Here is a 25304-nt window from a genome sequence, read left to right on the forward strand (position 1 = left end):
CCCCCGGAGAAGAGAAAGAAATGTCAAGAGAAGAGAAGAAGAAATGTCAAGGTGATATATACTGATGTCTGCAATGTACCCTGAAATGTACCAACAATAACAAGAAAGATGAATTTAGGTGAATCTAGGTGGATAAATGAGTGTCTGCTATGCAACTATTTTAGTTTTTTAAAATATATTTGATAATATTCATTAGAAAACATTGTTGCTTTAAAGGTAAATTATCTAGAAACCTTACCCGAACACAGTCACCCAAGTGTCATCAAGGTGATCTTCAGATGTCAGAGAATCTCCTTGAGTATAAAAAGGATCCAACTGGGCAGGAGATAATGTTGTCTTTCGGGGTTGACCAATGTTTGCTGGACTAAACATACTTTGCCCTATATTAGTATATTTAGTAAGTTAGTTACCAATAGAAACATCTTGGTTTATTTTAAATGAAAGCTTTAGTTTTAAATAGAAAAGTATATTAAAAGTTGGCAATTCCATAAATAATTCAAAATATACACTGTAACCAAATCATAATTATATACTACTATACAATTTGAGAGGAAACCATTAAAATTTGAGTGTAACTTATGACTTTGCAAATTTATTTTTATTACAAATTTCTAAATATTTTATTAATTTCCAGTTAAACCTACACCAGAAGGATCTCCAGTCAACCTCAAGGACTTCTGTTGGACTCACCTTCCAAACCCACCACTTTCATTATGGCACCTCTGCCTTAAAAATAGTCAATTACTTCTCATTAGACACTACAAAATCCAACTGCCTTGGTCTCCACAATATCAGTTCAGTTCAGTTGCTCAGTCGTGTCCAACTCTTTGCGACCCCATGAACCGCAGCACGCCAAGGCACCCTGTCCATCACCAACTCCCGGAGTCCACCCAAACCCATGTCCATTGAGTCGGTGATGCCATCCAACCATCTCATCCTCTGTCGTCCCATTCTCCTCCTGCCCTCAATCTTTCCCAGGATCAGGGTCTTTTCAAATGAGTCAGCTCTTCCCATCAGGTGGCCAAAGGATTGGAGTTTCAACTTCAACATCAGTCCTTCCAATGAACACCCAGGATTGATCTCCTTTATGATGGACTGGTTGGATCTCCGTGCAGTCCAAGGGACTCTCAAGAGTCTTCTCCAACACCACAGTTCAAAAGCATCAATATACTTCCAACCTTATTTTTCCAGTGTGCCCCTCAACAGTACTACCCTAGTCCCTAAGATGTGAATGCAGTTTTCTCTTATTCAGGTTATTTCTATCTGAAATGTCTGATTCTATTTTTTCTTTTCTTATCCTTCAACAACTACAATTAATGAGTACTTCATGTCCAACATGTCAAGCTAAATACTTTACATGGTCATTTTATCTCAGAAGCTCTGTCCTACTGAGACTACATATTTCTGAGAAACAGAGTCTTTAAATGTACACTAAGGATCATTCCAGGTATCAAAAATACAAAAAGTGACCAAGTGAGACCAAAGGGAGAAAAAAAATCTCTAACAGAGCTTAAATTCTCATGGAAGAGAGACAAGCAAATACCTAGTATGTTAGAAAACAAAATCCTGTAAGAAAAAAAATCATAATGCAGAGAAGAGTGATAAGGAATACATATGCAGATAGGAGTTAATATCCAAAATACATAAGGAACTCATACAACTGAACAGCAAAAAACAAACAAAACAAAACCAATCCAATGTAAAAAAAAAAAAAAATGGAAAGAGGAACTCAATCGACATTTTCCCAAAGACGTCCACAGGCACAAAGAAAGGTGCTCAATATCACTAATCATTAGGAAAATGCAAGTCAAAACCAGAATGAGATATCTCATGGCTATTCATCAATGGCTGTCATTTAAAAAAAACCAAGAGATAAGGGTTGGTAAGGATTTGGAGAAAAGGGAATCCTTATACACTGCTGGTGGGAATGTAAGTTAGTACACACGCTATGAAAAACAGTATAGAGGGTACTCAAAAAAATTAAAAATAGAGCTACATATGATCCAGCAATCCCTCTTGAGCATATAGCCCAAGAAAATAAAAACAGGATCTCAGATATCTACACTCACATGTTCACTGCAGCACTATTCACAACAGCCAAGATATGGATACAGTAAATAGATGGATAAAGAAGATGTGCTACGTGAGTCCAACGAAATGTCATTCAGCCATTTAAACGAACGAAGTCCTGCCATTTGTGACAATATGGATGGACCTTGAGCGCATGACATTCAAGATGGTAAGTGAAAGAAGTCAGACCAATACTGTATCACCTCATTTATATGTGGAGTGTAAAAAAGCAGAACTCACAGCAGTGGTTACCAGGGACTTGGGGACAGGGGACACGGGGAGTTGTTCTGGTCAAAGGGTATAGTTGAATAAGCTCCGGGGATTTAAGTACAGCATGCTGATTATCACTAATAATACCAGATTACATACCTAAAAGCTGCTAAAAGAGTAGTTTTCTCACCACAAAAAAAAAAAGAAAAGAAACGGTAATTCAGTAATATGATGAAAGGTGTCAGCTAACACCAGGATCATTTTGTGATATATCAGTGTAGCAAATCAGCACACAGTACACAATTTAAACCTGACTGTCAATCACAGCTCAGTAACTCTGTAATGTTAGTTTCCCTCTATTATATCCATAAGTTAACCTGCAACAGTAGACTTATACGTTACTTCAAGAATCAAATGGAACATGAGACAGATAAGAACTCACACAAGTTAACTATTTTAACAAGATAGAACTTCAATACTATGAATGACGCACTTGGTACAGTTATTATTTTGCATCAACAGCACAAATATATTCAGAGTCAAATCTAAAATAAAAGACTTCCAAGAATGATCTCCATTCTCTTGCCTCCAAGCAGTATCAAACCAAAACTACAGCCTCAACAGAATTAAAAGTCAAAGGCATCAATAAAGTAAAAACTGCAATGTAACAATGTGATTCTAACTAAAGAGGAAAAATATGATCATTTACAAATTTCAAAGTTCTTAATTCTTTATGCCACACAACTTGAATTCCCTTACATCATCTGGACTCAAGTTTAGAAATCAGAATTAATCTAATTTAACGCATTAATATAGCCTTTCCTTAAGAAAATAAATAAATAATTTCAGATCACCTCAGATCTGTTAGGCTAATTAAGAAATCTATTTAATTCAGAACACTATCCTAGCCCCTACTAGAAAGTAAGAGAAGATGCTCAAAACTGATTTTTTTATGTTGGGTCGTCAAGAAATCGGGCTAAAAACGATTTAGCAACCAGAATCTTGACAAACAAATATTTAAATATTTTTACAACAGTAATCGAGCACAAGAAGGTATGGAACAGTTATAAACTCCAGAGAAAACAAAAGGGTGTCCAAGAAGGACATGGAATTCTAGTATATTACATGGTTCAGTCTATAGATGCACCTAATTTTAAAATTAAATTCATGCTTAAGAGAGACAATACAAAGTAAATAACTTAAAGAATGTTAAACTGCACAGGATGCTAGAATACATTTGGCCACTTTTCTTTTCCCTAGCAATTATTCTTTTCTTCATCATCACAGAGGCATTTAATAGGTATAAAATATTTCTAAAATAAGCCTGATTTAAAATGAAACACCCTACTTTAATAAGTGAGCTAATCAACTTACCAACTTTCCTGCTAGGAAATACAGAGAAGCACACAAAAGATAACCTTAAGTAAGTTTAGTTCTTACTACAAAGACATGCCTTTAACACAATAAAAGAGATGGTAAAAAGGCATTTTAGTATAAAATCTAAAGCCAATTCAAAAATTTTATGTCCATTACCATTAAGAAGGTACAATTTAGCTTTGCTATTTCATGTAATAATCTTCAAGGAAGAAATTAAATGAAGGATCAAAATAAGACAACCATTATGACCTTTAAAAATAAAACAAATCAAAATTAAGTCTCAAATAAATAAGCAATCTAATTTTTGCCCCATCAACTACTCTGAAAAACATAATGACTTATACTAATCTAAAACTATTTACATAACTTTAGCATAATTGCCCCCCCACCTTGTTAATGTTTCATTAGTCCAGTAATTTTACTTCCTTTCAATCAGACTTCTGGTACCTGCAAGCAATGCTTTGTAAAATGAAAAAGTGTGCCTATCAAACCGCATCAAATTGTGTCTCCCTTGGTAAACCATTACTCAAACAGTCTTAAGATCAGACTGGAAGTGGAGGGCAAAAGAACTTATTACCTTTTATGAAAATGTCTTCAATTAAAGACCAGATTCAATTATTTCAAAATAGACCACTAACCTAAATGAAAATAAGAGACAGAAGGAGTGGGAAATTTTAAAGAGATACATGGCATATGAAACTTGGGAGAAAAAGAGGTTCCTGGCAGTGCTGTTACCGTCTTATCATGAAACAACCTATAAAAAAGAATTTGGTCTCAGTCCAAAGAGATGTTTGGCCTTTTCAGGTTCCTGGGAGATAACTCCTACACCCTAGGAATTTCCCCAGCCAGGAGAGTGTTTTTGTTATTTGTGGCAGGCCCCTCAACCTCAAGTGAACCTAACAAGGTGACACCTAGTGAAGTAGGTCATGACATAATGACCACCCATAAAGACCATTCATGTTATTAAAAAAGGTCACCTCTGGGCAGAAGAAGGGATGGAGACCAAGTCTGGCCACTTGACCAATGATGCAATCATTTTTATGTAATGAAACTCCAATGAGACCTCAAGGCATGGAGGCTCCCTGAGCTTCCCTACTCGCCAGTACTCAGCACTGTGCCATCTGTCGATGCTGGGAGGATAACATGTCACAGTTCTTGTTTGGAACAGTCCCGGACTTCAGCCCACGTATCTCTTTCCTAGAAGGTTCTAATCTGTATCTTTTCTACAATAAAACTAACTGTAAGCATTGCACTTTCAGTGGATCCTCAATCTGTCCAGTGAATTATCAGACCTTAGAGTGGGCTTGGGAAAGCCTGAATTTGCAGCCAGCAAGTCTGAAATGAAAGTGGCCCTGGGGACTCTTAAACTTACAGTCGGCACCTGAAGATAGAGCAGTCTTGCAGGGACTGTATGCTCAGACTTGCAGTTTGACAAACGCATCATACCCGGATGAATGTAACAGTATCCAAAATAGTACAATGAACTGAACACCAGTGTTCATCTCCAGCCCTTGTCAGGTGACTAATGACAATCATTCTGGAAAGTCCAAGGTTTTGGAGACCAAAGAAGGTGTGAGACAGACCCCTGGTTGAAATCAAGGAAAACCAGTTTGAGAGAGGATATGATAAGGAATGGAAAGGCAAGCCCCTCCCCATCCTGTGCAGCTACTCCACCCCCGAAAAACCAAGGTGTCCCCTTGGAAAAGAAACGTCAATAGCTCAGGACTCAGCGGGTCCCAGTCACAGAGGAGAATAACTATGTAAGAGTGAAAATCTGCATACTGAAAAGAAGACTTCTCCCGTTCTACATTCAGAACAGCAGCTTAGACATTAATACTGAATATTAAAGAACTTTTCTTTGGGAAATTTAAGAGAAAGGACCTATATATGCTGAAATCAGAGATTTTTCCAACAAAAATTTGTCTAACTGTCTAATGCTCCTACAGCAAAGCCCAAAGAGAGACAGAATAACCTCTCTCCACTAATTTCCCCTTTCCTACCATTGTCAACACACACACACACACACACACACAGACTCCAAGTAGCTATTTAGTGCTTCATTCAATACATATGCCTTCACTAAGAAAAGGCATAAGAGATTAAAAAAAGAGAGACAGAGAGAGGGGGAAAAAAAGATCTAGAAGGAAACAGACGGTATAAACAGGAATAAAAGTCCAACTTGAAGTTCAATGGTAAGTTATTTTAACCATGAAACAAGACAGGATGCTACATTTTAAATACTTTAAGAGAACAGCAGCAAAAAAGATCATTGAATATTAAAATATCAAAATAAATTATTAAATGCACTGGAAATTGATATTATGGACATCTTTCAGAAAGTAGAATACAGATATAAAAGACACTCTAACACAGAAAAAGTAGAAATTTAGAAATCTCTGCAGCACTCACAAACAGAATAAATTCCAGAGAGATAGAGAACACAGAAAACAGTGGGAAAGCTATTATCAAATACAAGGAAGCTTGACAAAATCCAGGGTAAGTGTCTTGATTTAAAGGATCCATCAATTCCCCAGAAAAACAAAGTCCCAGAGCAAGGCAGATTTGTGGAAATGAAAACACTAACCCTACAGAGATCTTAAATTTTTTGAAACCAAGCCCCTACAGCACCTTAGGAACCATCACTGCGTATGACATCTGCAGAACATTGGAAGCCAGAAGACAAAGGAATGATGCCCCCAAAATTCCAATCTAGAACTCTATACGTGGCCAAACAAACAACCCACTATAAGGAAGATAAAAGGCATTTCAAACTCAAGGTCTTAAATTTTATTTCCCATGTAAGTTTTCCTAGAAAGGTACTCAAATATGACCTTCACCAAAATGAGAAAATAAACTAAGAAAACATGTTAACTAGGAAAACTAGATCAACTCTAGAAACTCGCTAAGGCAAACCCTGAGCTAAGAGCTGTACATCGTGCTGATACAGGAACAGCCAGGAGAGAGGCTGAGAATGAGAGGTTCTCAGTTTAAAACAAAACAAACAAAAATGAAACTGTGAGCATTTTTAAAAAGACATAGCAGCAGAACATTTGCTTAAAGGAAGCAAATGGCACATAGAAAATTAGGCAAATGGAAACAAGAAACAATTATTAACTAAAGAAAAATTAAAATTTTACAGGAAGAATAAATTAGAATATACTACTCGATGAAACACTAAACAGCACTTACATAATCATAGTAATATAAAACACTGACAAAGGAATAAAGTTTGATATATTTCAATTCTATTCAGATAATGCAGGGGACATAAGATAATTTTCTTCAATTACCTTAAGATACAGCAATTTTAAAAATGAAAATCAAGAATTAGCAATATAATTACATACAGCCGACTAAGAAATGGCCCTCCAAGATGGCTACATCCTAATCCCCAAAACCTGTGAATGTTACTTTACACAGCAAAAGAGATTATGCATTTATGATTAAGGATCCTGAGATGGGAAGACTATAGAGGATTATTCAGGTGGACCCCCAATAAATCCACTACTGTCCTCACAAGAGATGTGATGGGATGATGGAAAGAGATTGGAGTGATACAGTACACTTTTAAGTTGAAAGAAGGGACCACAAACCAAAGAATACAGGTAACCACTAGAATCTGGAAAACACAAAACCAAAGAGCAAGGGAATGGATCCTCTCTAGGGCCTCCAGAAGGTAACCAGTCTTACCAACACCTTGACTGTAGCTCAATGAAACTGATTTTGGACTTCTGACTTCTAGAACTATAAGAAAATAAATCCAAGCTGTTTTAAATCACTGAACTTGTGGTAATATGTCATAGTGACAACAGAAAGCTAATACAGCAACTCATTCAGGTAAGGGAAGCTAAATTCCAAAAGGAATAGCTCTAAGGTCTGGACTGGCTAGTTCTGGAGGAATAAAGCTAAAGACTGCAGCATTTCTTTATGGTATTGCATTTAAGTACTATGTGTTATTTTTAAACAATTTGGAATTATTACTTTGACTAAAACATAACATATTATCCCACTAAAATTAGAGACCAATCAATGGTACTATGGCTAGTTTGGCATGAAACTAAATAAATTTTGGTGATTAATTTTAAAAAGTTAATGCCACAGGCAGAAAAATGGTCCCCCAAAGATGTCTATGTCCTAATATCCAGGAGTTGTGAATATGTTACATTACATGGTAAAGAGAAATTAAGGATGCTATGGAATTAAGATTGCTCATCATCTCATCTTACACAAGAAGATTATGCTGGACAATAGAGTGAACCCAACAGAATCACAAAGGTCCTTAAATGGTGAGGGGAAACAAATGATGTTAAATAAAGGCTCAACTAACCATGGCAGGCTTTGAAGCTGGTAAGAATGCATGACCCAAGAAATATGGGCAGTTCTAAAAGCTGGAAAAGAGGAGAAGAAAACAAGATTCTCCTCTAGAACCTCCACAAAAGAACGGAGTCCTAATAACACTCTGATTTTAGCCCACTGATACCCATTCCAGACTTCTGACTTCCAGAATTTTAAAATAATAAATGAGTTGTTTGAAACCACTGTAATCTGTGATAATCTGTGTCAGCAGCCATAAGAAACTAATATAATCTAGATTAAGGCTAATGTTTACTCAATATATTAAAGAAAAACTATGCCACCCCAAGTTGAACACAAATATTCCAATCATCATTTGGTGTTGGGATGTCATTGCCTCAAAACACTATATACATATAGGAGTTTCCTCTGTCTGCTCTAACAAACTACTACAAACTGAGTGGCTTAAAACAGCAGAAATTTATTCTCCCACAGTTCTGGAAACCAGAAGGCTAAGAACAAGTTTTCAGCAGAGTCTAACACCTGCTGAAGGCCAGCAATCAAAGAATTCCTTGCTTGCTGGCTCCTGTAGCTTCCAGAGACCCTGGTGACTTTTAGTGTTCATTGATCTATGGCTACAACACTTCAATGTTTCCCTCACTTCATATCACCTTCTCCTCTGTATCTCTCTCCTGTCTGTGCCAAATTTCTCTGTGCCTCTAGGAACACTTGTGATTGGATTTAGGGCACACTTGCATCCAGGTAATTACCACGATTATCTTGCCCTCTTTTCCTCTCTCCTTAACTGTCCACTCTCCTTGAGAGACACGCCTCTCAAGATCCTTAGCTTAATATGCTTTGGCCACAAAAAGCAGTACTCAGGATTCCAAGAATTACAACGTGAACAAGTCATTTTGGGGGCCACCATTCAACTCACTACAACTCACATCCATCAATCCACTCAGTCAAGCAACATTTACTGACATCCCTTTATACCCAGCTCTGTGACAGGTAAACAATGAAGATATATGGAAGGAATCTCTGTCCTAAAGATCATAACCCAGTAATGGAGAAACATAAAAGCCTAGCAGAGAGAGTTCCATAGGCGCACATACAAGGAACAGCTAACCCAGATCAGAAAAAGAAGTGTCAGGGAAAAGTTGCTCACAGAAAAATCAGTCCTTTATCTGCTCTTCTGAGAACACTATTAGAATTATGAGTTCCTGGCATCAACAAAAGCAGCCAGAAATGGCTATAACCTAAACATCATACTTAACCTGTTAACAATATGCTAACACAAATAAGGATTCTAGCTCAGTACATGTAATTGCTATACCATTTGCGAGAGGTGACAAGTAAATGAAAGAACTTCTCAAGAAAAAAAAAAAAAAACCTAATTAAAAATAGGATGAAAAATAGAGGAGTACTTAAATAGCAGCAGAAGAAAACTGATCAGTGAGGATGGGGAAAGATAGGGCAAACATTCAGTATTCTTTACCAGAGGCAATAATGGTTAAAAAGTTTCTGAAATTCTTTAATCTTGACTACCTACTTTGTTATATGACCAACATTTTCCTGCACCAGAAATAAGATTTTAAGAGAGATTTTTAACCTCAGTTACAGAATTAAAAACTAATCAAAATCTCCTTATTGGATACAAGTTCAGTTCAGTTCAGTTGCTCAGTCGTATCTGACTCTTTGCCACCTCTTGGACTGCAGCACGCCAAAGCGTCCCTGTCCATCACCAACTCCCGGAGCTTGCTCAAACTCATGGATACAAAGACCTCAGCATAAAACAGCAATTCATACCATTAAGTCCTGTGATGTCTCTTTATAAAAGCTGTCAACCTCCGAAAGTTAAAATTTACATATTATAGAAGTTTTCGTTTATTTAACATTAAATGTAAGACTTTAAAAAATTAAAAGTCTACACATTCTCCTTCAATTTTCTCAACTCTTTTTTTCAATTTCCTGTTTAGCATCGACCATGCATCATAGTCCTCATGTCAACAACATGTTTTCAAAAGTATTCTTTTTCACTTATGTCCCATTAAGACTTTCTATACATAAATTCTTAAACTCAAAGGAGCAGCAGCAGTGACTCCCAGTGGCCAACTTTATGACAGGGATATTTTCCTATCACAGTTTTTATATTTTCACGTATATGAAAGTTGCAAGAACTTCATAGAAGTTACAGTATTAGAAAAAATAGATTAACAAAAGGAAGTTTAATTAGCTTTAACCCTGTACTCTTCTACTTGACAGCAATAAGAATATTATAATGTATGCTTTTTAGACAACTAAGAAATGCTTTAAAACATATAACACATTACTTAAATTACATGCTTTTGCATTTCCAATGTCTCTGGAGTCACTGACTGACTCACCCAGTCACTATTATAGCAAACAGTCAAGCAGCAAGGTATTATCACACAACAGAGCATGTCACCTACCTATTTGTTTGATCAGATTAAGATGGCTAAAACCTGAACTAATTCCCCTAGAAAATTTCACCTCAAGTAAGTAACTGAAACAGAAGTGACATCCTAGATTTTTCACCATGATATGTGGTAGACAGAAATCTAAAGACATCACCCCAAAGTTTCTGTCCCTGGGTTTGATTGATTGGTAATTCAACCAAACTCTAATCCAAGTATTGCTGTGAAGGGATTTTACAGATAGAATTAGGTTACTTATCAGTTGATCTTAAAATAAAGAACTACCCGGGACTACTGCAGTGAGCCAAGGAATCAAATGATCCCTTAACAGCAGCAGATGGCAGAAAAGTCAAATCAGAACTATGAGAACAGATAAGTCAGAGAGACTCAAAGCACAGGAAAAGACTTGATCTGCCACTGCTGCTTTTGAAGACAGAAAGAAAACCAGAAGCCAAACAATGAGGGCAGCCTGTAGACACTGAAAACAACCTATGGCAACAGCCAGTAAAGAAACAGAGACCTCAGTCCTACAACTGAATACAACTGAATTTGGCCAATGACCTGGATGCAGATTCATGCAGAGTTTCCAGAGAAGAACAGAGCCCTGCTAACACCTGAGCTATAAAGAACCAAGCTCTGCCCAAGACATCTGACCACAGAAACTATGAGATAATAAATGTGTGTTGTTTTAGGCCATTAAGTTTGTGATAATTTGTTACAGCAAAAATTTTTTTAAAATACTGATTTTGGTACCAAGTAGAATGCTGCTGTAACACCTGAAAGTGTGGGCATACTGTTAGAATAGGGCAGTGGGTAGAGGCTGGAAGAAATTTGAGGAACATGATAGAAATAGCATTGAACAAACCAGTAGTAGAAATCTATACTTTAAAGAACATTGCCAGTGATGGCTCACACACTGCTTGAAGAAATCAAGATCTGGAGGATAAAAAGATCTGTTTGTCATCGGGTATTATTTTTGTCACCCATTTTGCCTTTAAACAGGAGTGTTCAGCACAGTTTGTTTATGTAATTGTCCATTCGATTCATTTAAATCTACTGTCTTGCTATTGCTTCTCTCATTTCATCTGCTTTTGCTGTCGCTTCTCTTTTCCTCCTTTCCTGTCCTATTCTATGTCTAAGCAACCATCATCTCTCACCTGGGTTAAGGTAGTAGCCAACTATCTGATCTCCTTGCTTCCACCCTGCCCCTTACTCCAAAGTCTATTCACATCACAGGGGCAGTCTCATCCTATTTTTTTCTACCTTTTCTGGGTAAAGACCAAGTGCTATTAATACAATAACCCCCATTCCCTCTCTGGCCTCATCTCCTATTATTCACCCCCTCCCTCACTCCATTTCACACTAACTTCTTTACACATTAGTCCAACTTCTTCAAACACTCCAGACACAATCCCACCTCAGTGCCTCTGTACTTGCTTCTTCCTCTGTTTAGAAAACCTTCCCTCAACATTTTTGAGCAAATGTTAGTTTTCCATAACTACCTGTAGTAAGCAGAATAAACACCTTCCCACCCCAGATGTCCGTGTCCTTAACCCTAAAACCTAGGAATCTTACATTACATGATAAAGGAAAATTAAGACTGCAGATGTTAATATTACTAATCAGATTACATTAAAATAAGATTATTCTGACTATCCAGAAGGGCTGGAAGCATTCACCACGGTCCTTAAAAGAGAAAGAGCAAGACTTGACATGAAGCAGAATGATCAGAAAGATACAATGCTGCTGGCTTTAAAGATGGAGGAAAAGGACCAGAAAGAAATGCGGGCAGCCTCTAGAAGATGCAAAAGGCAGAAAACGGATTCTTCCCCAGAGCCTCCATAAATTAACATGGGCTACTAATGCCTTGATTTTAGCCCATTGAGACCCATTTCAGATTTCTCACCTCCAGAACTGTAAAAATAACACACTGAATTGTTCAAATCACTTTTAAGTTTATGGTAAGATGTTATGGCAGCAAAAGAAAACTAATACACTTACCTTAGTTATATAAGCCCTTATTTCCTACTTCCCTTTGCTGCTTAATTTTCCTCCACAAAATATATTACCTTCTAACAAACTATTTACTTTACTTATAAATGTAAATTTCGGAAGTAAATGTAAGCTCCATAAAGGCAAAGATTATCTTTTTTTTTCAGTTTCCCAGGGCCTGGTACATGGTTATGCCAAGTATTTGCTGAATGAACATTTGATAGATTATAGATAACATAAATATGTTGGAAAAGCTATGCTTATGATGATGCTAACAGTGACAGAAATACCATTAATCTTAAAGAAAAACGAGATATAATCAATGGCTGTTTGTAGTCAATGACATTCAGATTTACAGCTATGCATTAATATCCCTCAAAATATCTTTATTATTCAGTCTCTGCATTCCTCTTCTTCTCAATTGCAACTTTTTTTTTTAATTATAGTTGTAACAATTCAGGAGACACAAATATATAATTTTTTAAATTCTTAACGCTTTTCAGTAGAATATCATAACCTTATCTGTAAGTTCAGAAAAGAACCAATATACAAATATTTCCTTCCTAAACAAAGTTACTGACATTCGAGAAAGTCTCCAAGTTTGAAAAATAAAAGACAAAATTTTGGCAATTACCAACAAAGGTCTTACTATCTTCATTCAAAGAGTAAAAAACTGTCACTGGCATTGAAAGGCATTGCTTACCTGTTCCGGGAGTAGTTGTTACAACTCCAACGAGAGGACTCTGCATTACTGAAATGTTTGCCTACGCGAAAACATTCAGGTCAAGTGCAAAGTTCTAACCATAAAATAACCACAATATATGTTGAAGAACTCCATTCAACAGACAACTGAATGTCTACCAGGTACTGGAAATGCCCTTTATTAGCTCACAATTGAAGAGTACTTTCTAAGCTTGCTTGTTTTGTTTTGTTTTGTTTTTAAGTTGAATACTACTAATCTAAAAAGGCAGACTCGTTAGCATATTATAATGTTTAAAATAAGAAAAGCTACACTAGGTAAAAAGACACTGTTTATATTAACACTGCTATTTGTTTTTAGTACCTAAACTACAGTATTTGAAACAAGAGATATAATGGTGATTCTTCAAATCATCAAAGTTCACACTGAAAAACAAAGTTGGCAAAATTTTATTTCTATATTGACATTTACAAACCATGAAATAGTATAGATTCAAATCAGTCTACACAGTAAACAACAGCATATCTCTGCCTCTACCAGTAAAAAGTAACAAAAACTAGTTCCTTTAAATCTGAGAAAAAGATTCACGTAGTTAAAAAATCTTTTTTTTCCCCCAATTATTTTTATTAGTTGGAGGCTAATTACTCAAGTAGTTAAAAAAATCTTTCTATAAACAAAACAGAAAACAATAATAGCTAACCAAGAATGAGAAAGACTCTTTCTCTAGAAGTAAACAGAGAGAAATTTTTTTTTAACAGATTCTGATTAAACTAAGAAAATCTAAAATCTGGTTATTACCCAGCAACCAGATCAAATGTCAAGAGATTATTAAAGGGGGATACAAATTCACTGTTCAATTCTTAATGAGAACTTATGAGTAGAGAGAGGCTGACCAAAGTCTCAGGGGGTAAAACTAATTTGGACTTTAATAATATTCTTAGCAACTCTGAAGTCAAAAGCTTTCTCTACAAATTATGGCTCGCAAGATTTTTAAACATTTGAACATAGCAGTTAACTATAAACTCCCTTTCTTTTCAGGTATTATCAGAGGAGTAATGAAAGGTGGCATAAACTTATAAGCCAGAGGTCCTCATACCAAATTAAACATCAGATTTACCTATCAACCTTTAGAAAAATACAACAGGATATTCTGGACTTAGTTAAGTTTATCACAATACTGTCCAAACATAACACAAGCCACACAAGTAATTGTTTTAGAGTAGGCATGTATATCTGTTAGGGAAATTATAAATAAAATGGAGGGAGTCTTGTTCAGACTTCAGAAGCAGAAGAGCAGGCCTCTGACTAATTTCTGACCATGCCAAATTATGTGCTTGCCAGCAAACACACCAACTGTTACCAGCAAATCAAGTGGCACTTTAGATAAGAAAGGGAGTGGTTTTTGTAATTTTTGAGCCCCTGGAGGAGGCCTGGCCAGCCTTCCAAGGTCTAAGAAGTCTTATGACTCACAAGGTAAAAGAAACAGCAATGTAAAACTTAAAAACCGGAGCTGCATTTTTGCACACAAACTGATGATGGTATTATTTTGCAGCTTGGAACTGTAAGCAGGAGTCCCCAAATCCTTACCCGTGGAGTGGACACACTGCCCAGGACTCTCTTCCCTAAGAGGGACTCCAGACTGCTGTTACTCTGGACTTCCCAGCACTATTCAAGTCTGGATGTAGGTTTCGGCCCAATTTAGTGATGTGTATGCAGTTACTTTTCTCCATTGTTTCTATTTCTTTTCTCTTAGTGGCAGTATATTGAAATTAATCAAATAAGCCATTATTAAGTATCGAAACTGTTTATTGTGTGTGTAATGAAGGGCTTCTTTTGTTAACCAATCCTTCTAACCTAAAATGAAGGATTTAAAACTTTCCACAAAACAACATCTCAGTTAACTATAGGACTAGCCACATTTGAAGTGTCGACAGCCACACTGTGCTAGTAGCTACTAAACCAGACGGGAGGGCAGGTGCACAAGTGTTGGTAAGAGAAGGATTCTGTTTGACACAATGAATTGATTTTGCTTTGCTTGACAAATAGGCCCAGAAGGCCAGGTCTATCAAAATTTTCCAAAAGATTTTTCTACTTTTCTTAAACTTGCCAATAAATATACTATATTTGATTTAAAGAAAGGCCTTTAATATTCCTCCAAATCAAACAGCAGAAGTATCTTTATACAACGAACTTAGCAGTTTAGCTGAAACACTTTCGTTTCTGTATCCTACTAAGCATAACAGTAATAGTAGAGAAAACTTTTGACTATAAAAGCCCCTAAACTTGCCACTTAAAAGAAAAATCCATACTACCTTTCAACTGACAATCAAGACTAATCATGGTAGTATTAGCACAACACTGTTCTTATAAACACTGGCTCTAGAGTCAATATTCCCTGGGTTTAAAATCTGGCTCAACTAGACTAGCTGCCTTGGGCTTTTGGTGTCCTAGTTTCCTCAGTGATAAGATAAAGCTCCTAAGAGATTCATTCATCCCAGTCACTGTGAGGGTTAAATGAAATAATACATGAGATCAGGGCATGTACACTACAGGCACTTCATAAGTATTGGACACTTTTTTGTGCTATCAGTCCCACGAGAACAGAGAATCTCTACCTTGCAATCCATAACCGAAAGTAACACTAGCAAGACACCTACATCCACACCAGCCAAGATTTAGCGTCACCAGCAGAACACCTACACCAGGAACGTACTAAGCCATCACTCATAAACACGCAGAAGGAAGCATTTTTAGTAAAATAAGTAAACAGTAAACAGCTCTAAAAGGGCACTGGTCTTATACTAATAAAACCATCCCTAAAAATAATCATCTCAAATTGTCACAAGGTACCTCAGATCTGGATAAAACCCTGGATCTTCATTTGTTCTGTCACAAAATTATGTATATTGAACTTTTAAACAATCACTGACTTAAACAATAATCATTTCTACATGTTTATTAAAGAGGCTGAGGGTATGGACCTCAGCTTTCTCTACAATAAGTACCTCTTTAAAAATCACTGAATTACCTACACAAGGAAATTACCTGAATTCTATTACATTTTTAAGCACATTTCATAATAAGCACAATTTAAGTAGACTCTATGGTAACTGTCCCTAATGCTTATTTCTATGCAACAGAGTTATACTAAAATAGACTTCAGGGAAACATTTCAAATTACTGACCCTCACTGTATAACCACATGAAAACATGAAATGAGTACATATGGTCATAAATGTGGATATGTATATCACCTGTCTTCTTGAAGTTAAAGGTGTTGATCCAAGTCCTGGGCTGGAAATGTCATCATAAATACTTCTAACTGGCGGAGCTCCACTTTTATCTTTATGAGCTGGTACAACAGGCTGCGGTGGTGATCCACCTAACAATGTACAAAAGACACAGTCAGGTGAGAAAACAAAGAAATCTCCCACCTAGCTGGTAAGATCCTTTAATATTTTTAAAGTAATGGCTTAAACTCCTGTCTCCCAATGTTTCTCAAACCTTAATACACAGAGTCACTTGGGCATCTTGTTAAAATTCGGGTTCTGTCTCAGACCGTGGGGAATGGAGCCTGAGATTATGAATTTCTAACAAGTTGCCAGTGATGCCAATGTTGGTGATCCATAGAGTACCCTTCCAGAACAAAGCTTCCAGAACAAGGACCGTATAGAAATTTAATTTTTAGTGAATGCATACAAGTTTTGTTTTCTCTACAAAATGCTTAACAATTCAATACCAAATTTAATCCTATTTCTCATTAGAAATAGAATTTTAAACAGCTCCAGTATGTATATACTTGAAAAAATATAATATTTTAATGTGGAATTTGACAGTCAAATTCCCATGTTTCTCACAGTAAAAATTTATTAAAGTACATAATAAACATACAGGAAAAGGACCAACTTTGGGGGATACAAAGAGGCCTTCTTAAGTCAGAGAATCATCAATGCCAACTAGTAGAGCAGCCCACACCTTCTGTAAGACTCATGTCTGAGTCAAGACAGCACAGCGAAAGCCATTCACATTGGCGCACAGGCTACAAGCCCGGCCCAGCCTTTAACCGCCTGTGGTCACTGACCGGCGAACTCCAGCAAGTTCTACACTGCACTTAGCCTCAGTTCACTCCTCTAAGAGAGAGGCGTGACGAGCTACTCTTTAAGAGTGATAAAAGAATAGGATCACATATGAAATGCTTAGGATACTCCCTGGCTCATAAATACTTAATATATGGTAGCTACAACAATAAAATAATACACTTGAAATATGTAAAAATAAATAATCTGTCCGAGACAATGTTTCTAACTGAATCGCTTCAGTTATAACTTTGATAATTCTCCCTGATAAAACTTTTTAAAAAAAAAATTATAAACCACTTTAACACAAATAACACCTCACAGGCATGCATGCTAAGTTCTTGAGTCGTGTCCAACTCGTCGCCACCCCATGGACTGTAGCCCACCAGGCCCCTCTGTCCATGGGATTCTCCAGGCAAGAATACTGGAGTGGGTTGCCATGCCCTCCTCCAGGGGATCTTCCCGACCCAGGGATCAAACCCAAGTCTCTTACATCTCCTGCATTGGCAGGTGGGTTCTTTACCACTAGCGCCAATTGGGATGCCCAATAATATCTTAGGACAATTAAAGAAAGAAGAATTTCCATTTAAACATCTATTAAACCACTTATTAGCTCACATTTGGAATTCAACCATTTCTGTAGCTCTCAATACTCGTGATCAAAACTTCCAAATTATCTTTTAAAATATTTGTTTGCTAAGAGTCTGTATTAGATGTTTCATTTATGTAACAATATTTTGTGCTGGCAACTACAAGACATAGTTTGTGAAGTAAGTCCTTTCACTAAACACAGTGAGTGAGAATCTTAACTCATTAAGACTAGAAGTCAAATTCATATCTACAAATTTACAAATTATACTTCTTTTGACTGAATATTTGCTGTTATTATATTAAGACGAATTTTTTAAACTGAAGCCTGCTGAAGTTGAATGACCATATTCCCCTCTCCCCACCCAAACACACTTAACATCTCTGAAATAGGAATAATTTACAAAAAATGGCAAATGGTGTATCATATTTAGTGTTTTTCTCTCCTAGTGGTGCTTAATGGTGAGTGTTACAATCAATGCTAGATTGAAAAATGCAGTATGCATATTTTTAGGGAGTGATTGTTAGAATTAAAGTAAATTGGAAAAAAAAAAAAGAATTAAAGTAAATTACATTGCTTACACCTGTTTCAATAATTTTAGTTGATGAAGGTGAAAGCTGCATCACTACTCTTTTTAAAATTCTAGTACATGTACTGATAGTACTTAAAACTACACTAAGCAATTTACCTTTGTTGTTGTCAAGTTACTAAGTCATGTCCCAACTCTTTTGAGACCCCATGGACTGTAGGCTGCCAGACTCCTCTGTCCATGGGATTTCCGAGGCAAGAATACTGGAGTGGGTTGCCACTTCCTTCTCCAGGGGATCTTCACAACCCAGAGATCCAACCCGCATCTCCTACATTGGCAGGGAGTTTCTTCATAGCTGAGCCACCAGGGAAGCCCAAGCATTTACCTACCTGCAAGTAAAGGTGATCTCATTTCCATTACTCCTATAGAAGGGCCACTAATCGATCGAGGCTGTGGAGTCACTGGAGCTGGCAAATCCCCCATTAAAAATCCAGGTAAGAACTGGGCATTAACCCCTGGCTTTGGAGACGTGGGTGAACCCAGCATCATTGGTTCAGATCCTAAATGAATCAGAAAATAAAATACAGAGAAAGGACTTCAATGTAATAACAGGTAACAAAAAGATACAAGGACCAGTATACACAATTTTGAGAATTTAATAAAATTGTTAAATATTACAGAACCACAGTTAAATTATTTTAAAAACCATAAAATTTTTCCAGAAAAATATGAAAATATTTGGAACAAAATAATATTTGACAGCTGTTTACATTATTTCATAGATTTAAGAACCAACAATTATTTTTAAATTTTAGCTTATTGACTAAAAAAAAAAAAAAATCCCTACTACATACAGAACAACTTCTTTCCATTTTTGGCAGTTTCTACTATGTAACAACCAAAAACAAGGACAGGATGAACTAGCAACATAAAGTCCAAACAAATTAGACACAACAGGTTTAGCTGCATGTCCCATTTTTCTTTCCCCATACACAAAAACCGTGTCATTTCTGTAGTAAAAGTGTAATTATGCACACATTAAAGCACATATGAAATAACAGTGATGACAGCATACCAACTAAGAAATATGCTTTGGGTAATTTTTTAAAACCATTCATTTTAAAGTTAGGAATAATTACTAAGTCTCCCTAACAGAAAACCAATTAAGAGGAGAACTGATACTTCATGATGATCCATTCAAAACTATTTTTCACAATTTATAGGATAGATAATATTATTATTCCAACTATGAAAATAAGGAAGCTATTCAGTTCAGTTCAGTCGCTCACTCGTGTCCGACTCTTTGCGACCCCATGAATCGCAGCATGCCAGGCCTCCCTGTCCATCACCAACTCCCGGAGTTTACTCAAACTCATGTCCATAGAGTCAGTGATGCCATCCAGGCATCTCATCCTCTGTCATCCCCTTCTCCTCCTGCCCCCAATCCCTCCCAGCATCAGGGTCTTTTCCAGTGAGTCAACTCTTCGCATGAGGTGGCCAAAGTACTGGGGTTTCAGCTTCAGCATCAGTCCTTCCAATGAACACCCAGAACTGATCTCCCTTAGGACGGACTGGTTGGATCTCCTTGGAGTCCAAGGGACTCTCAAGAGTCTTCTCCAACACCACAGTTCAAAAGCATCAATTTTTCAGCACTCAGCTTTCCTCACAGTCCAACTCTCACATCCATACATGACCACTGGAAAAACCACAGCCTTGACCAGAGGGACCTTTGTTGGCAAAGTAATGTCTCTGCTTTTTAATATGCTATCTAGGTTGGTCATAACTTTCCTTCGAAGGAGTAAGTGTCTTTTAATTTCATGGCTGCAATCACCATCTGCAGTGATTTTGGAGCCCAAAAAAGGAAGCTATAACTTCTCCTAATTTCAAAACAAAATAGCACAGTAAGGAAAACATGAGCTCTGGAGTCAAGAGACCCGGTTTCAAGTCTTTCAGAAAGATGGACATAATCACAGCACTCAGCTTTGATTAGAAAGATAGCTAATAAAGCACTTAACTCAAGTGCCTAATATACAATCAGTACTCACAAGTGTTAGTTATTATTATTCTAATAGTACCTTACAATAGCCAAAACTCACTACTGTGTACATGTAGAATTTGCAATTTCTGCTTATGAAAATTTAATTTTTCAATTATCTAACAAGCCTGGTTTGTGATTTATGGCACTCAGAAAGTTCAAACACTTGATACTTTATATGGCCTTTATTAACTACACCGGTTGGTGATTGACAGGGAGGCCTGGAGTGCTGCAATTCATGGGGTCGCAAAGAGTCAGACACGACTGAGCGACTGAACTGAACTGAACTTTTAACAGCCTCAAAATTGTGTTTAGTGCTATCCAAATGCTGTCAGTATTTACTCCTCCTCTTATTTCCCATTATAGCAGACCTTGATAGTAACAATGCAAGCACATGAAAAAGGAAAAGCAAGCAAATACTGAAACAGGTGTGAAGAAGCTACATTACATTGTAATTACTTCAGAGTGCTAGTTACCATGTTACCACAGTACTACTACATATTTCCAAAGAACATAATACTAAAATCAAATCAAAAGTCTAAACAAAAGTATATTATGAACATATATTTATAAACACAAAGTACAAAGTTTTAGGTACCATCTCCCAGCCCCAAAAGAAAAAAAAAAAAAACATATATGGGCTTCCTAGGTAGCAAAGTGGTAAAGAATTGCCTGCCAATGCAGGAGACACAGGAAATGGCGACCCACTCCAGGATTCTTGCCTGGGAAATCCCATGGATAGAAGAACCTTCCATGGGGTCAAAAAAGAATCAGGCATGACTTAGCTACTAAACAACAACAACACCAAGTATAGTAAAAATTAAGTCAAAAAAATTGTGGCTCATCTAAATACATATTGTGATACAAGAGAAATAACCAGAGTGAGGAGGGCCAAAGGACTCTTACCAAAACTGTCACTAACCACCAGGCCCTCAGACTAATGTTCCTTAGAGAGTTACACTGGTGGATCCTCAAGCCTTAAATTTCCATTTCCGAGTCTCTACTCCTAAAATGTTAAGTGGTGTGTCTTACTCAGTTAGCATTGTTTGTTGAAGTAACCATTAGTTTTAGTGTTCCATTACGTGCTAGGAACGCTCAACTACCGCACAACTGCACTCATCTCACACGCTAGCAAAGTAATGCTCAAGTCTCCAAGCCAGGCTTCAACAGTACATGAACCGTGAACTTCCAAATGTTCAAGCTGGATTTAGAAAAGGCAGAGGAACCAGAGATCAAATTGCCAACATCCGTTGGATTATCGAAAAAGCAAGAGAGTTCCAGAAAAACATCTACTTCTGCTTTATTGACTACGCCAAAGTCTTTGTGTGAATCACAACTGTGGAAAATTCTTAGAGACGGGACTACCAGACCACCTGACCTGCCTCCTGAGAAATCTGTATGCAGGTCAGGAAACAGTTAGACCTGGACATGGAAAAACAAGGCTGTACCAAATCGGGAAAGGAGTATGTCAAGGCTGTATATTATCACCCTGATTAACTTATATGCAGAGTACATCATGAGAAATGCTGGGCTGGATGAAGCACAAGCTGGAGTCAAGATTGCTGGGAGAGATATCAATAACCTCAGATATGTAGATGACACCACGCTTATGGTATAAAGTGAAGAACAACTAACCAGCCTCTTGATGAAAGTGAAAGAGGAGAGTGAAAAAGTTGGCTTAAAGCTCAGCATTCAGAAAACTAAGATTATGGCATCTGGCCCCATCACTTCACGGCAAATAGATGGAGAGACAGTGGAAACAGTGACAGACTTTATTTTTGGGGGGGTCCAAAATCACTGCAGATGGTGACTGCAGCCATGAAATTAAAAGACATTTGCTCCTTGGAAGAAAAGTTATGACCAACCTAGACAGCATATTAAAAGGCAGAGACATTACTTTGCCTACAAAGGGCCATCTAGTTAAGGCTATGGTTTTTCCAGTAGTCATGTATGGATGTGAGAGTAGGACCATAAAGAAAACTGAGCGCTGAAGAATTGATGCTTTTGAACTGTGATGTTGGAGAAGACTCTTCAGAGTCCCATGGACAGCAAGGAGGTCCAACCAGTCAATCCTAAAGGAAATCAGTTCTGAATATTCATTGGAAGGACTGATGCTGAAGCTGAAACTCCAATACTTTGGTCACCTGATGCCAAGGAATTGACTCATTTGAAAAGACCCTGATGCCGGGAAAGATTGAGGGCAGGAGAAGGGGACGACAGAGGATGAGATGGTTGGACGGTATCACGGACTCAATGGACATGAGTTTGAGTAAACTCCAGGAGTTGGTGATGGACAGGGAGGCCTGACATGCTGCAGTCCATGGGGTCGCAAAGAGTCTGACATGACTGAGTGACTGAACTGAACTAAGGTGCTGGGAAAATGTTTATAGCTCGTCTGGAATAAGGATTTAAACAATATCAGCTAATGTCAGATTTCGACCAGGGGTTTATTCATAATTGTAACCCCAAAAAATATATACTCGACAATGCTTTTGTTAAGCAGAACACTTTCATACTGGAAATGAAAAGTTTTCTGACCTCTAAAATAATACAAGACATAAATACCTAGCCATTAGCTGAGTATCTCCCCTAATATTACACATTTAGATTTTTATAACTAATAGTAAAACAGTTCCAGTTACTCTATTGTCAAAAGAAACTGATTTTGTACAAAACATGGCCAACATCATATAGCCTTCAATTCTAATAAAACTCATTCTACACAGACATACCGTGCTTGCTTTCCTTTCCAAAGTCAGAAAGTTATAATCGAATTTTCAAATACGTCTCTATGATAATAGATGGTTTATTTTATGTTTTTTTTTTTTGGGGGGGGGGTTCTGTTTTAAGCTATTCCACGGTTCTCACAAAACCCACAACTCAACCGACACACACACATAAAATAATCGACATCCAAGATTGACATGCAATATTTTTTTCAACAACATATATCAGCAATGCCCCCATTATAAAACGGAAATGATTTTTTAAAATCATTCTGCTGCTGCTGCTAAGTCTCTTCAGTCGTGTCTCGACTCTGTGCGACCCCATAGACGGCAGCCCACCAGGCTCCCCCGTCCCTGGGATTCTCCAGGCAAGAACACTGGAGTGGGTTGCCATTTCTTGCTTCAATGCATGGATGTGAAAACTGAAAGTGAAGTCGCTCAGTCGTGTCCGACTCTTCGCAACCCCATGGACTGCAGCCTACCAGGCTCCTCCATCCATGGGCTTTTCCAGGCAAGAGTACTGGAGTGGGTACCGTAAATGTAGAGGAATGTAATGTAGAGAAAAAAGATCCTCTACAATAGAGTCATTTTCCCAAGATAAAGAAAATGAAGCGAACTCATGGCTTCCTATTAAGGGAATATCTCAATGGTTGCCATCACCTGGTTAATTAAATAGCGAACAACTCAAGTTTTCATTCAAAACACATTCCTTTTGCGAATCCCGGGAGGAGTTGGAATCAAGCAGTAACGAGAAGCCTAGGAGACCGAACAGCGGTGAAAGGTGACCACACTCCAGGGAACCGCCCACCCACGTGTTCACAGGTGAGGACCTTCCCACCAACGCTTCACAGGATCCGGGAACCCAGCACAGCGTCCGCGGCGCCGGCGGAGTGAGTCTCAGGTATGGACAGGTCTGGCTCTGGCTTGCGGGGAGGATACAAAGCGGCTTAGTCACCATAAGACCACCGTTTCTTCGACTTCCTCGGAGCCCGCAGCGTCCCGGAGTCCCCTTAGTAGCTACAGGGTGGCGACGCCTAGAGAAAGCGGTGGACTTGGAACCTGGGGGCGTGCCAAAGGGCTAGCTCTCTGCGGCTTGAAATTTGCAGACGAGACCCTACGATTACTGTCTCTCAGCGTACCCGCTTCCAAGCTTACAGTGTGCATCGCAGTGCTAGCGGAGGAAAAGCAGTTTTTTACTCACCCAACGTGGGCGCCTGGGGTTCCACGGCAAAGGCTGCCATCACAGCAGCAGCGGCACTCACCCCCGGACCTTCCTGATTTTCAAAAATGGCGGAAACTCTCCCCACGGGTGTGGGCGCGCTACCTTATGGGATTGCGCAACTTCCGGACATGCGCTGTACCTGTTGTGGCGCCGGCGCTGTCATTTTGGCTTAGGGCAACGGTCCGCTCAGACTACTTGTGCGGGAAGAATTTCTCTGGTAAAGTGATGAAACAACGTGGAAGTTGTGATTTCGGGAGTTCATTGCTCACCTGTGAGCCTCCTGATTTGTTGGCTTTAGTCGTATAGGAATACAAGTTACAGTAACGCTTTAGTAGTTAGCGAGAGTTTACCCAACGCTCTTTCTCAAGTACCGCCTGGAAAAGTTGCCTTTGAGAAACAGATGATGCCGCTTTCCAGTGTCAATTTCTGGGCCTAGCTGCCTGAAACCATTCTCAAAGCATATTTTCTACAATCTCTATGCCTTTTTTTTTTTTTTAATTTTAGGTTATATAGGCACAGTTTTACTTAAGTGAAAGTGAAAATCGCTCAGTCGTGTCCTACTCTTTGCGACCCCATGGACTATACAAATTCTCCAGGCCAGAATACTGGAGTGGGTAGCCTTTCCCGTCTCCAGCGGAATTTCCCAGCCCAGGAACCGAACCGGGGTCTCCTGCATTGCAGGCTGATTCTTTACCAGCTGAGCTATCAGGGAAGCCCATTTTACTTAAAGCATAACTTATACTTGCTGTTTTATTATATATTAATATAAACAAAAGATTAAATAATGAAGGCTAATGATACCCGTGAACTCACCACATTGCAGAATCGTGTGTGTTCCTCCCTATGCCATCCCTGCTGTCTGCCTTTCCCTACTGTGCTGCTTTTCTTTAGATATTATTTGAAGAGCGCGCGCACACACATACACATTGTATTTATCAGTATGTGTGTGTGAAAATAAGTTGTCTAGCCATTTGCAGCAACATGAATGGACCTGGAGATTATCATAGTGAGTGAAGTAAATCAGACCAAGAAAGACAAATTAATATC

At 38.0% G+C, this 25304-nt stretch overlaps 1 protein-coding gene across 1 annotated transcript in view; it reads right to left on the reverse strand.

Moving 5' to 3' along the window:
* NUP35 (nucleoporin 35) overlaps positions 1-24368 on the reverse strand; it is a 31400-nt gene extending 7032 nt beyond the window's left edge. Inside the window, exons 1-5 of the mRNA XM_043894425.1 lie at positions 24237-24368; positions 18664-18834; positions 16335-16462; positions 13084-13144; positions 239-380 (exon numbers count right to left, since the gene is read on the reverse strand). Coding sequence (XP_043750360.1) covers positions 239-380; positions 13084-13144; positions 16335-16462; positions 18664-18834; positions 24237-24276 — 542 coding nt within the window. The 5' untranslated portion in view covers positions 24277-24368. The remainder of the gene's footprint in view (positions 1-238; positions 381-13083; positions 13145-16334; positions 16463-18663; positions 18835-24236) is intronic.
* Positions 24369-25304: the final 936 nt, after the last annotated feature.

Source organism: Cervus elaphus, chromosome 33 (genome assembly GCF_910594005.1).
Source record: "Cervus elaphus chromosome 33, mCerEla1.1, whole genome shotgun sequence".
NCBI lineage: Eukaryota > Metazoa > Chordata > Mammalia > Artiodactyla > Cervidae > Cervus > Cervus elaphus.